The 13866-nt window shown below is 46.8% G+C and overlaps 1 protein-coding gene across 4 annotated transcripts in view; it reads right to left on the bottom strand.

The window, feature by feature from the left end:
• Nucleotides 1–274: 274 nt before the first annotated feature.
• ERRFI1 (ERBB receptor feedback inhibitor 1) overlaps nucleotides 275–13866 on the bottom strand; it is a 13804-nt gene continuing 212 nt past the window's right edge. Inside the window, exons 2-5 of one of the 4 annotated variants that reach the window (XM_024749957.1) lie at nucleotides 6334–7021; nucleotides 4007–4204; nucleotides 3824–3897; nucleotides 275–2958 (exon numbers count right to left, since the gene is read on the bottom strand). In XM_024749957.1, the coding sequence (XP_024605725.1) occupies nucleotides 1775–2958; nucleotides 3824–3897; nucleotides 4007–4128 (1380 nt within the window). In that variant the 5' untranslated portion in view covers nucleotides 4129–4204; nucleotides 6334–7021 and the 3' untranslated portion in view covers nucleotides 275–1774. The other 3 variants (XM_024749958.1, XM_024749959.1, XM_024749956.1) reach the window with 3 other exon arrangements.

Raw genomic sequence — 13866 nt, 5'->3', positions numbered from 1 at the left:
TGCACCTTCTTAATTGTTATAGATACATACAAACGGCTCGTTTTCACTGTCTGTATACTACCTAAATGTACATTGCTTAAATCGTTTGTCATTTTAGGGAATGGTGGTAAATTTCAAGCCTATGTTAGACTGCTTAAAAACCTGCCCTTGTGCTTAAAAACGGTCATGTTGTCATATTACTCGAGACACAAATTTTTTTTTTTACACCTCTCCTCCCCCTCCCTCGAGACACAAAATTTTATAAGAGTGTAGGCAAGAAACATTATTCACGGTGTCATAAATAAGTATTATAACTTTATTAAAATGAAAAGACAATATTCAAAATAATGCAACAAACATGAATAAAATCCTTTGTCCAATACTGTACACATAAATGCAGAAATCAGTGCATTTTTCTAAAGCATGTTTTAACCTTCATTTAGTTCATACTAAAATATAAGCTTTAAATAACTCAAATAACATCACTCAGCAGTTTAAACTGTAAACAGCTTGTTTAATATGAAGAACATCGCAGTAAGGTACTTCTGTTACTGAGCACCATCTCCTTTGTGCGGCCCTACACGAGATAAATACAGCGAAGCTTGTGAAAATGGGAACGTGAGCTCTCCGAGCGGAGCAGCCGACTGTGAGAGTCTCCAAAGCAGGTGCTGAGGTGACCTCTGCTCTTAAGACATACTGGGCTGTTGGTCAGAAGTGTTTTACTTAAAAAGCAAACAATCCCCAGGAAATACTGAAGAGGAACCAGCAACACAAGGCCAGCTTGTGTTGTATTCGTTTATTTATACAGTCTAAAAAAGGGGAGGGAAAAAACCCAAGACAAAAAAACAAGAAACAAACAAAACAAAAAGACACACGTCCCCACACAGATCCTCTCAACCGCATTGCTGTTTCATTATTGCTTCAACTGACATCCTCAACACTGGCGAAGAGTTCAATTTGCTTTCCCCCCCCGAGCGCCCTGTGTTTCGGGGTGGGGTGGGGGTGGGGGGTAGAATACAGCAGGAATGGTAAGGAAAAATGATTGACTAATTCTGTTACCTTCCCATTTTTCAAGATGTGAGACACGGACAGGTGAGAATACGGTACCAAATACGTGGCCATCCCTCCCCTCAACAGACCAGAAAGCAAGACCTAAAGGATTTAGGTCTTGGGATGACTTGAACGAGGCAGGTTAAATCACGGAAAGAACGAATGCCCTGCCCTCCATGGAAAAACTGCTTGCAAAGATGAATGAATGAGACAAAACAGAACAGGCCTCAGAGCCAGAAATCCTCAAACTTAGTAAGCAGAAATAGTTGTTTTGTTTTTTTTTTAATGATTTTGATCTAAACAATACCGTATTCTGTATTCTCTTCCATGTGCTCAATTTTCAGTCTATCAGGAGCCATCCTCCAGCTTTAGTTTTTATTATTCTAAATATATATTACTCTAAGATAGCAACTACTTGGTTAACTTGCAACTAGGATCTACGATTTTACCACAAGTGTAGGTACGGGTGCATAACGTGAGTACGTACAGAAATGTCCCCATCCTTCCTTCCCGCATCACATCTTTAAACCACAGACTTGAGCAGACTTTTCTCCACCACTAACACGGTCAGGGATGCTCAGCAAGGCAGCACCTCACGACCCTCTAAACCCTTCTCTTTAAGACAGACAGTTCGACTCTCTGACCCTGCGACCTGCCCCGTCTTCCTGGGAACCACCATCAGGCTGGAGAACTGCAGGAGAACCGCTGGCTGCTGCGGCACCTCTGCTGAGCCAGGACCCAGGGTCTAAGGGGAAACCACGTAGGAGAAATGTCTGCGCTTCACGTGGCCTGCCAGATCCACTCTTGGTCTCAAGTCCAGCTTTTCTGGGGCCGAAAAGACGCCACCGTCGGCAGGGAGGGGCTGGATGGGGGTGCTCGCGTGTGTCTCTTCTGCTTCCCTAAAGAACTTTTCGTATTTGTCCAGGTAGGGCGGCCTCTCGGGGAGCAGGTAATAATGGGTTGAGCTCACCTTCTTCCCGTTTTCAATGATGGGCAGGATGCAGGGCACCTTACCGGTGGCCCCCTCGCTGTGCTGTCTCTGCAGGGCTTTGCTGCTCACATACTTGGGGTCGGGGGCAAAGCTCTGCGTGGGGGGCATGACCCCGTTGAGGTAAGACGGGAGACTTTTGGGGCTCGGGGTGCGGGAGTTACTCCGGGACAAGGGTTCTCTCGGCGGGACTTTGGGGGGCCTGTCCTCGTCGCTGTAGGTGCTGGAAGTGACTTCGGCCGACCACCTTCTGTAGTCCGGCTTGGCCGGCCGGGGCGGGATGGGGACCCGGGGGGGCACCTCGGGCTTGTCGTCATCGGAGTTGGGAGAAGCCCTGTGCATGTAGCTGGAGATCCTGATGGCCGGTTTGTTAAAGGACCCTGCGGGGCCTGAGTGAGACCTCCTCAGTCTCCGGTGGGCCTGGGACAGAGGGGGGTTGGCACTCATCCCCTCGGCAGCCTGGTCGTGCGCCTGGCTGAGATCCGCGGCCGAGACGGCCGGGGTATCGAAATACGCATAGTTGATCTGGCCGCACCCTCGGAAGCTGCGCCTGCCAGGGCCGTCGGCTCTGAACTCGGAGATCGCGCAGTCTTCTAGAAGGAAGTCCGTGTCCGAGCTGGTCAGGAACTCGACCTCGCAGTCCGTCTCGTCCAGGGAGAGGTCCTCGGAGATGGGCAGTGGTGGCAGGGGCCTAGAGCCCCGCTCGCAGGGAGCCACGCCAGGGAAGAGGGACGGGGGCGTCTTGATGGGGGTGAGCGGGGGCGTGGAGGCACAGACCCCGTTCACTGCCAGCTTCTTCAATCCACACGCCACCCGACCCTCCTCCTGCTGCCCCCAGCCTTCACTCGGGGGGATGATGAGAGGGGGCAGGCGAGACTTGGCGGAGGGGCCGTGCTCCGGAAAGTGGCTGCCGTTCATCGGAGCAGACCTGGAAGCGCGCCCTGGAAGGAACCCGAGAGGTTACCCAAGATCGACCACGCTCGCCCTCAGCTGCCCGCACTCCTGCCACCTTCTGCCGGGCCGCTCCTGGCCAAACACCCAGCCGCTGGAACGCCGAGCACACCCAGGCAAGCACCACGGGCGTAATTAGGGCCCGGAGGTGGGGAACGCACCTGATCTGGTTCAAAGAACAAATGACCTCTTCTATCTGCCTTGGACGTGTGCGCGGTGCATGCCCACACGCCCCAGACAGGTTCCGTGACGTGTGCAGAATCCACAGAAGGCCAGCAGCATGTAACTTACGCGAGTGCCAGCCTGCACCAACCTGGCCCTTTGAGAGGTGGACCACACAGCACACTCAGGGCGGCCCTGAGATAGGACAGAGCCTCACCAGGCCCCTTGCGATACCGCGAGCCAGAGACTCGCCTGCGATGGGACAAGCAGCCTTTGGCAAAAATCTAAGGAACACCAGGTTCACGTTAGAAGGACTAACATACACACACTCTTCTAAGTTTTTGTCAACACTTATACCGCTTTGTCACTTTCAAACAGGCATTCGAGGCTCGTCAGGAAGAAGAGAGATCCTGTCTGGGGTTCCTGAAAGTTATTATGTCTCATCGCTGGGACGCCTTTAGAAGCTCACACCCCCACGGGGAGGGAGTCCCAGTGACTCAGGCTGAGGTGCAAAGGCGGCTAAGAACACGCTTAGCTTCAGAATCTGTTGCCACTAGGGGACGGGCTCCTGTCGGAAACAGCTCAGGTCGTTCCCTCATTTAGCAAATAACGCTGGAGGCCAAGCTCACGCGAGGGGCTGCCACCACCCTCCTCCCCCAGTGCCAGGGGCGCTTGGGCTTTCAGGAAACATACCTATGGATGTTAGGTGCTCCGCCGTCGAGTTCAGACTGTAGGCCATGGTTATGGGGTCGATGTTCAAAAAGCCGCTGAAAGGAAAGGACAGACACCTTGGTGACAAACAGGCAGCAGTCGCGTCCCCGCCCTCACTCGGACGTCACACACTCAGGCGCCAGCGGCCCCACGTCCTGCACTTACTTCTCAAACTCGCCGCGGCCCCCCCAGCAGGCCTTCAGGCTCCCCAGGGCTTGGCCATCGTGCAGAAACCCGGTTTTTAACGGGACTCTGATCTCCTGAGCAGCGACTCCGGCCATGGACATTGTGCCTTATTCTGGGAAGTCTTAAAACTCGTGAAGCCCAGGGAGGGATGTGTGGTCAGCCAGTGGCTTTCATTTCCTAGAGGGGATACAGAGGAGAGAGTAAAGGGAACAATCCCGAAACACGCGCAACTCGCCACGGTGAGAGAATTTCGGGGGCTGTGGAATAGAAACGTTCCACGACCGACTTCCACTCAGTTCTTCCATTTTTTTTTCTTTTTTTTTTTGCGGTACGCGGGCCTCTCACTGCTGTGGCCTCTCCCGTTGCGGAGCACAGGCTCTGGACGCGCAGGCTCAGCGGCCATGGCTCACGGACCCAACCGCTCCGCGGCATGCGGGATCTTCCCGGACCGGGGCACGAACCCGCGTCCCCTGCATCGGCAGGCGGACTCTCAACCACTGCGCCACCAGGGAAGCCCAGTTCTTCCATTTTTATGTTACCTAGCTCTTAACTTTTCATGAGGGTACGTAAATGTAGACATTATAAGTCTTTTTTGGGGGGCGGGGGTATGTACTAATCCAGGATGTGAGATGCTTTCAGCCAATGGGAAACAGACCGTTGCCAGCCGAGGCAGAGGTCCTGCACGCTGACATTTGCACAACACAGCGGCCTCACCCGCCAGAGCACACACACGGACCTTCCAGTGTGTGGTTGTGTTGAGAGTGGAGCTCATCCCACCCCGACCCCCGAGCTACACAAGTAATTTCAGAAATTACTGGGTTCCAATCTGCAACGCTAATATTCTCTAAGACCCAACGCTTTGATGAAGCAGGAGAGTCTACACTCGGCCCCTGATAACCAACCCCACAAGCCCAGCATTTACTTGGATTCTGTATCTCGGGGTGGGCCCCGGGAAGACGAATTCTCCAGTTACTACTTTTGCGAGAAAAAAGAACTCGTTACATATGAAGATACTCATTTCCATTCTCCCGTGGAAATCAAGTTCTGCACGGTGACTGGCTTCAGCAGAGACCTGGATAGCATCCTCCCTTTTAAAGGCAAACTGAAGACTGCATTCTCCACATTCTCCCCTGTGAAGTGCCTAGTAATTTATGTCTGTCCTGCCTAGCTGCGAGGCATGGATCACAGTTCTCTTAACCCAGCAGTTCCTCACCTTCAGACCCCTCCGCCCCCTCGTCAGATGTGTCTGGAGTCCCCAGTCCCCATCTTCCGTATTCATTACCGCGGTGTATTCGTTTTTAGCATCCACGTCTGCCCTGTCTTCAGATACGCATGTCTGCTTAGAATAAGGTGAGCACGTCACTTGTCAAGTCTCCATGTCACATTGACCCCTTGTGCGACGTGTACATACACTTTCTAACGCTTTCTCATCCTCTTGGCAAGTATTTTCGCACAAACCAAGAGCTGGGTGCCGTGCTGAGGACTGTGGGTGACACAAGACGAGTGAGATGGGTGCTGTGCTGGGGGAGGGGCACACAGGTCAGAGTTTTGTTTCAGGGTCAAATCCGTCGCCCCCTACAAGACTGTGAGCTCAGGAGAGAGGCTGCGCCCCACTCATTAATTATCACCACCTGACCGTTAGCAGGTGCTCAGTAAGTGAACGTTTGTACAACGCCATCTATTAGTATTGCCAGCATCAACTGAATGTATACAATATGTAAGGCATAGGGTTTATTTTTTGTTTTTTTTAAAGCTGAGGCTCTAAAAAAGTACTCTGCAAATGTTTATGATTCATTTTTTTCACGTAAAAAGGAATGCAGACAGTTAATGCTTCAGTGACAAAGGAGGACGGCGTCCGATCAGCCCTTCTCAGCTTTTTACTCTCCCGAAGTCAGCTGTTTTCATATACTAGGCAGAGATTTCAACAGGTTTAAAATATTATTTCTAATAGTCAAGCTTTATCTTTCCTTCATCGGTCTCTAAAGATAGGTGATTAAGAAGGGGGGGGGAACCCATCATTTCAGAAATCTAAGTTATTGGGAGGTCTTTTTTTGTCGTTCCTGAGGGTTGGTTTTTAAGATCAGGAACAAAGCAAATGTGTTTTTACTTCCCCTGAATGCAGTTAAGCTCTAAGAAAAATTTAAGATAAAATCTTTAGCAAAAAATTGCTAGACGCACCCTCTCTGTCCCTGCCTGGTGGTCTAGGGTGCTGTTTCTAAGCAATCTGCAAGCACTGGCAGGACGACAGGGACAGTATCTATGGCGATAGAAAACTGAAAGGCCAGATAGGAAGAAGAATATGGTACCTGACTGGTTTGAAAGCACACGTTTGAAGATCGCCCATCCAGATTACAGGAAAGTGCTGCAGGGGATGGCGAAGGCCCAGCCCTCACCTGTCTGCAGGCCAGCAAGAACTACCAGTAATTACTGTGGGTCGGCCTCCGAATGCCATCTAAATCTTCGCTTTCAACAGGGTGATTGTGTAACCATCGCCTCTGCTTGAAATGACCTCGGAATTCTGGACTTCCATTTCAGTGGTCCCTTAACATTATGTACACGTTCTAGAAAAACTTATTTTTCGGTCATTGTTTCCATCACCTCCTTGTTAGCTTTCTTAAGAAAAAAAAAATTTATTTTTTTTTTTAGTATAAAAAGAATTGTGTTCACTGAGGCAGCTTGCTTGTGACCACAATAGTGTCTTTGTGCATTCATCGAAGGTGACCTGCCTCTACATTTCAATGGGGAATTGTGAATGGGCCATGTTATGAAACTGTCCAAACTTCCCACTGGCTCGCACGGGGAGCTCCCAGGGCAGTGTCACTGTGTGCTCTCTTCTTCTGGAAAATAACTCCCAACTGTAGACTCAAAAAAGGGAACCTGCAGGGGGTCTGGAAGCAAACTTTTAAAGTGTGTTCCTCAGGTTGTAAACTCAACCACCTGGAATTCTTTTATGCCTCTTTCAAAACTCTGGAAGTATTCAATATGTATACTCCTCTGTAAAAAAAAAAAAAAAAAAAAAAAAAGTCAATCAATTTGGTCAACCTCGAGTCAAAAAGAAACACGGCGCTCAAGTGAAATTTAACTGATGCTGCCGTGTTTCGAAGTTTGTTCCCTTATAACTGTAAAACTAGCTCTACCTTACAATTCATTAGGAAAACGGCTGCAAAAAGATACCTACGTGGGAAAACCAGGACCTATAAGTCCAAGATGGCATTGTGTGATGAAATGCAAACAATACGAAAGCTGATATGAATCCACTCAGCCTGGCATATAGACCAGGGTCTCAATAACCTTGGGCATAGTAACTTTTCTAAAATACATGAACTAATTTTTAGCCTTTGTGTCAAAAATGCTGTTAAATACCCATCCCAGGTGTGAACTACTTTTTCCTGTTAACATCACTTTTTTTTTTTTAATTCAAGGAAAACAAAACAAAACAAAACCCCTAAAGCCATTTGTTTCTTGAGGCTGTCCCTTTACTTTCTCTCCTTACAACCCGGCGCTGCCTGGAGTTCTCATCCCCCTCTAGGGCTTCAACTCTACATTGACAGCTTCCCGAAACCCGAGTCCAGCCCAGGCGCAAGCCTCCACTTTGCATTTCCTATTGTCTGGTGATTACCTTTCCAGTCGGATGGTCCCCTGGCATCTCCAACTTTACTAACCAAAAGCCTCCTGTCACCCACTGCACATCCCCTCCCCCTTCCCAAACCAGTTCACAGTCTAAGCAGATCACACGTCTCCGAAAGGCACCGTTTTTAACCTGAGTTACAGCAGATGTACCTTCAATCGCCAAGGTCCACAGCTTATTTCGACGCTGTTTCTCAAACCTATCTTCCTTCCGTCCAGATCTGCCTAGGGTCTGAAAGTCCCCACCCACCCTGCACACCAGATCGCTGTTCCTCATCTCCCACTGCTCCAACCTCGTCCAAGTCTTCAAGGGCTGCTCAGTGCAAGCTGCTCGGTCTGGCATTGAAGGCCTTCACAACGAGGCCCCCATCTACCTTTCTCAAGCTCTTGCTTCTCCTTTCCCCAAATCGCTGTTAGGAATCAGTTGCTTCAGGGCCACCCTCTCCATGAACCTGCTCCCTTGGGAGAAGCCAGAGGAGGATGTCCAGGGCTCGGGTTATTCTGTGCCCCTGGTCCCCTTCTATCAGCCTAACTTTCTAGGACAGCACTCGCACCGCCCCAACAGATCCTGACCTCATTCATTTCTGACACATACTTAGTAAGTGGATTTTGAGAAAATATTCATCTCATTTTTTAAAAAGTAATTACATGAAAGATTTATGTAATTTAGAATACAAACCAGTGAAGAAGGGGAAGAACACAGGTGTGTTATAAGGGATAAACTTAACATTTGCTGACATTGCCCAATTATAACAGAACAAGCCTAGGACAGGTAGCCAGCAAGGAATTTTCACTCAATTCATTTCCAAAATCCAAAGTGGACAGTTTGAGACTGGGTAAAAAAATTAGAAGCTTAAATGGTTAACAATGTAACCTTACCAACTGGCATCTGTTACTAAATGTCTACTTAAAGCAATCAGGGGATGCTTTCTAGAAACAGTGAACTTCACCTTCTCCTCTCTTCTGGATGGTAACGCACCTCCTGTGTTTTTGCTACTAAATTTAAGGTCATTTTTCTTAAAAAAAAAAAAAAAAAAAAAGGGTTACACCCGAAAGCACATTGCACATTCTTTATCAAATAGGTGAAACCACATGCCTTTTGCTTGAGGATAGCCTCTTTGAGACTATTCTTTAAAAACCAGGCTACCTTGAGACAATAACCTAGATAGGCTTACCTGGCCACAGATCTCATTAATAAATCTCAGAGGCAATCCATGAGAGGGGGAGGGGCACATTTTTGTCACACAACTCATCCAGTTCTGCCCAGTGCTTCCTTATTTAAAAGTGTGATGTAATTTCCTTCTTTCAATCTGGTTTAAGAACCTGATTTCTGTTTATTCAGGGTGATAAATGGTCTTCTCAGCTGCATATAACAATTACCTACCTACCTATTTCCATACCCAGGGAGATATAAGGTAACTATATTCACAGCCAAAATCTGTGAAAAGAAACTGACTTAAGACCATGACAAATACCATGATTTTAGACCCTCCTCAAGTAAACCAACTCATCTTTCATTTTGAAGATGCCTAAAATAATCACCTTCGGGAAAATGAAAAAGCAAAGAAAACAAAACCACACCTCACTATTTTTACTGTGGTTAGTGTCTAAAGCACTGGTGGCCAAGCGATCTGCACTGAACGCTCAGGTTAGCTCTTTTACAGGATTTTAATTTCCGTTAATAAAAGGAGAAAACTTATTTGACATTCACCTAACACATTCAGTGTTTATGGTCGCTACAGTGTTGTGTGGCCTGAGCCGATTTACTAAAAGCAGAAGATTCTTCAAAAATCACAGGCCCTAATTCAGGGTTTTTCTCGGATTTCACTTTAATAGGCATGATCTGGGGGAAGGGAGGAGGGGCAGCAAGGTAGGAGAGTGCCCCGCTACTGTGGAAGCATCGACAGCCGCTGCGTTAAATGCCCAGATGGCTTAAAAGTGTGTTATCTGAAGTTAGTAACACGTAACTAAACTCAGTGGTTTCAGTGAAGATGTGCATGTGGCCCAGTGTGGTGGGGATGGACGTTTTGTCCTCCTGCAGCCCTGCACCTGGCCCATGATGGCCCATTTGTAGGTGGGAAAAACCACGGCAACCAGGAAAATGTTTGATCTTCACACTGTGGCGGTCAAAGCTAGGTGACCTAAGCTCTGAAATAATTCAGAATATTCTCCAGCTAAGTATTTTAAGAAATGGCAAGCCAACAGAAAACGTATTCCTCCACTACCGTGGTCACCGACAGCCTCTGGATTCCCTCAGTCTCCTACACGGCTTTGGTGACAGAGCAGAAACGCCCCACAGCAGGAATGGATTCTTTTGTCCTTTGTCCTCTTCCTACACAGCGCTAGCATCAGCTGAACACAAAGACACACTGGATGGAAAAACATTATTCCTTTTAGACATACACACAGTAGATTTCTAATTGTGAAAGATACGTGATTTCTATTCAAATTTTAAGGACAATGAGCACAACAGTCTAATGATAGGAAGCGAGTCTAAAACTTCAAATTTAATTAATGAGCGTTTAAGTCACCCAATGGGTAATTCGAGGTTGTTGCAGTGAACAGAAACCCAGAAAGGATAATAACTAGTTCGCTGGACACTTATCTGACAGGCATTGCTCCAAGTGCTTTATGTGTATTAACTAATTTAATCCTCTCCACAACCCTGGGAGGTAGGTGCCTATTACCACCCTCATTTACAGCCCAGGAACCGGAAGCACAGAGCTAAGGAACTTGGGGCCCAGACTTGAGCCAGGCTCTTCCCACACACCACACGGCTCTCCAAGCTCTTAATTAAACCGGGGGAAGATCTGACCCACTACGATGCTCAAGGTTTCAGGGTGGTTCAGACAGACTGTCCTGGGGCTTCGCTGCCTGGTAATAGTTTTTTCTTGGGCAACCTTTAGCCTATGAAAGTTCCTATTATACTTCAACTCCCTCAACTTCTCCTGTACAAGTTATTACTTGCAGGTCTGTCCTATGTATCCTCTGGAAAGGGTGGGTTATCAGTCTGATATTCTGTGACCACTTCAAACAGTTCTTTGAAACCATCAACTTTCAGGGACACGTGGATGCCCCACCATCATATAACCCGTTACAAGATGGTATTTGATATACGCGGGTCTGTCTCCACCCGTAAAAAGGGGTCCCTACATATACCCAAGGGGCCTCCTTTTAATCCACTCCCAGCACGGATCCCTGTGGGGCATGATAATCAGGCTCTATTGTAAAATCCAGAATTTAATGATAAAATATCTTGTATTTGGAAAGCGGTCCACAGATGACAAAACACTTTCTAACATGTTATCTCACTTGATCCCCAAGGCATCCCTGTAAGAGGAGGCAGGGATTATAGTCGCCATTTTGCAGAGGAGGAAATGAAGTGAGGTTACGCATCTTCCTGTTGGCAAAGGGCCATCGCGGCTCTTCTGCCCTGTAATCTAGCATTTTCCCCAGTACACTTTCACCACCTCTCCTTTCTAGAGTGTCTTCATTTCAGGCGACAGCCACGTTTCTCCTCTTGACATTCCTGGTTACAGATGGAGAAACTGACACAAAGGACAGGACCCAAGCGCTGGTCAGCTGCGCAGAGAAGACTGAACTCAGCTCATGCATTTGGCTCACTGGTTTTTAGAGGGCAGGGCTTCATTATTTTCACAAATAGTTATCGGATGGATGCTTATCCTGGACTACATACGACGCTAGGTGGTGCTGACTAAGGTTCAGTCTAGCGAGGAGAGAGGTAAGAGGTAAGCGCACTATTTCCGATTGTGGTCACTTCCAAGGGAATGAGCGGAGAACAGGAGAGGGCAAGGAGGCAGGAGAACCTGTTCACACAGGTGGCTAGGGAAGGCTTCTCTCAGGTGACTTTTCAAATTTGAATCTAAACGATGAAACAAAAGGCAGCCATGAGAAGGGTCAGGAGAAGAGCATTCCGTGCAGAGAGGAACAGTATTTTCAAATCCCAATCTGTGACTCATCGAGTTTCATATTCTGGGGGTCTTTAACAAGAGCTTTTGGACAATGTCTTCTCATCCTGACCTTCCTACTGTTTCCTCTGTTAAACTGTAATCTTTTGTTGAATCACGGCACTTTGGAGTTGAAAAGGGCTACGTCGTGTAGCCAGATCCCCACATTTAAAAAATATATTCAATGGCCTTTCGGTAATACTGCCCAATTTTATGGTATAAAGAATTGGATTCAAGTATCAACGAGGACTCCAAATCACAGAATCCTTTTTCCTTTTCTGAAATCTGAATCCCACATTAACTTCCCCCTACCTTAAAACGAACTTCTGTATTTAAGCTAGTAACGTATGTTCAGAACCCCAAAACTCACCAGTTTTACCTCTCTTTACAAAGCATGTTTATACTGTGCGAATAATGCCAGAATGCCACAGCTGGATTTCGTTTACCTGGTGAGTTATCCCGATCAGCTTTTATAACGCATGGCCAAACACCAGCACCAAAGGATGCTACAGAAATCCTGATGATGAGGTACCCACTCAAATGCATTTAGCTTAAGAGCAGACTCCCTCCGTGGCGGGAGTCTGTGACATTCCAATTCCTGGAATTACCCCTGGCACCACCTTTCCCCTCCTCTGGTCACCTTTTGAAAGCAACCTCACGGTATGTAGACATTCAAGTCAGTTTCAAGCATGTTAGATTGCACCTGTAATTTAGGTGACTTGATTTTTTTTTTTTTTGGCTGTGCCAGCTCTTAGCTGCGGCACGTGGGATCTTTAGTTGCAACATGCGGGCTTCTTAGTTGCAGCATGCACGCGGGATCTAGCTCCCTGACCAGGGATAGAACCCGGGCCCCCTGCACTGGGAGTGCGGAGTCTTATCCACTGGACCACCAGGGAAGTCCCAGGTGACTTGCTTTTAAAAGCTACCATTACTATTAGCAGAAAGGAAATATTATCTGGCTCCTCTGAGGAGCAGCAGTTATTTTCACACAAAAACTCAAGTCTACAGTATAATTAAATCTCACAGAAAGAGCAACTAGAATCGACTGTGAACCGAAAGTAGGAAACCCAGTGCATCACGACAGTGGTTTTCCCTATCTGCCCAAAATATGAATAATTCAGACATTTCATAACGGCCATTAAAAACCAACAACAACAGATTTGCTTCCCGAACTTTATCAGCGACTGGTCCTATCCTGCTGAGCTTTAAAATGTAAAATATGCTTTCCTGCAATTATTTATCAGTCATCAACTATGTGCAAAGCTGCATAAGACAGAAGTTGTGCAAGGCAGGGTTCCTACCCTTAAGGAGTTTACAGTCTAACATCTGTTAGGTTATAAATTATTACTCCCAGACCTCTCCCACCTACCAGTGAGTGTCCACAAGAACACACAGCTGAAAAGGAAACCTCTGTATGAAGTGAAGGCAATGATGAACAGTGTCTGAACTCCATGCTAAAACCCATATGTATTTCTCTTCAAATTTGCTAATACCTGGAAAAAAGCTTGATTGATAACATACTGATAACCAATCATAGTCGGCCTGTTAACAAGGAACCGACTTCTTTTATTTTGGTCTTCGCAAAATTTGGTCATTTTCTGAAATGAGTACCAAAATGCCTTTGTTTAAGGAAAAGTTCACTTACAACTATATAATTCCAGTAAAGATTAAAAAAAAAAAGAAAACGAAAGAAATGCAGTTAAAAAAAGAAGGCAAAACTAGATATGGTGAACTTATTTAGATGCTTCAGTCTCCTGAACAAACGTATCCCCGTTGCATTCTTAACAGATTTATAAAAGCCTGAAACTTTGTAGAACACTTGTTCTCCAGAAGTGGGGGGGAAAGGCATTTAACCTCACCTTTCTTCACCCCCGACAGTTGCCTAGAAACCAGTCCTGCCCTACCTGTGTTGCAGGTGCACCTAAAGTCACCAACACATCTCTTTTAAAGCTACAGTCTCTATTCTGATTGCACTTACGTTTATGACTAACACTCTACTCATATTTTTTTATCAGGTAAGACACTGGTTTCTTTCGAGCAATGACGAAATCTTAATATAGACTTCGCAAGCACCAATCCAGTATCAATCCTGGTAAAGGAGTCATCTAATTTGTATAAGACTATGATATACATATAAACACACACGTACACACACAAGAACTGGCCAATAAGTTGTTGTCGTTTCGAACACAGAATTCTGCAGTTCCTTCCATCTGAGGCTGCATTTAGGACCTTCACAGGCAA

Source organism: Neophocaena asiaeorientalis, unplaced genomic scaffold, assembly GCF_003031525.2.
Source record: "Neophocaena asiaeorientalis asiaeorientalis breed wild unplaced genomic scaffold, Neophocaena_asiaeorientalis_V1.1 scaffold275, whole genome shotgun sequence".
Classification (NCBI taxonomy): domain Eukaryota; kingdom Metazoa; phylum Chordata; class Mammalia; order Artiodactyla; family Phocoenidae; genus Neophocaena; species Neophocaena asiaeorientalis.
Note: the sequence above shows the minus strand (reverse complement) of the source record. Positions and strands in the feature narration are given on the sequence as shown.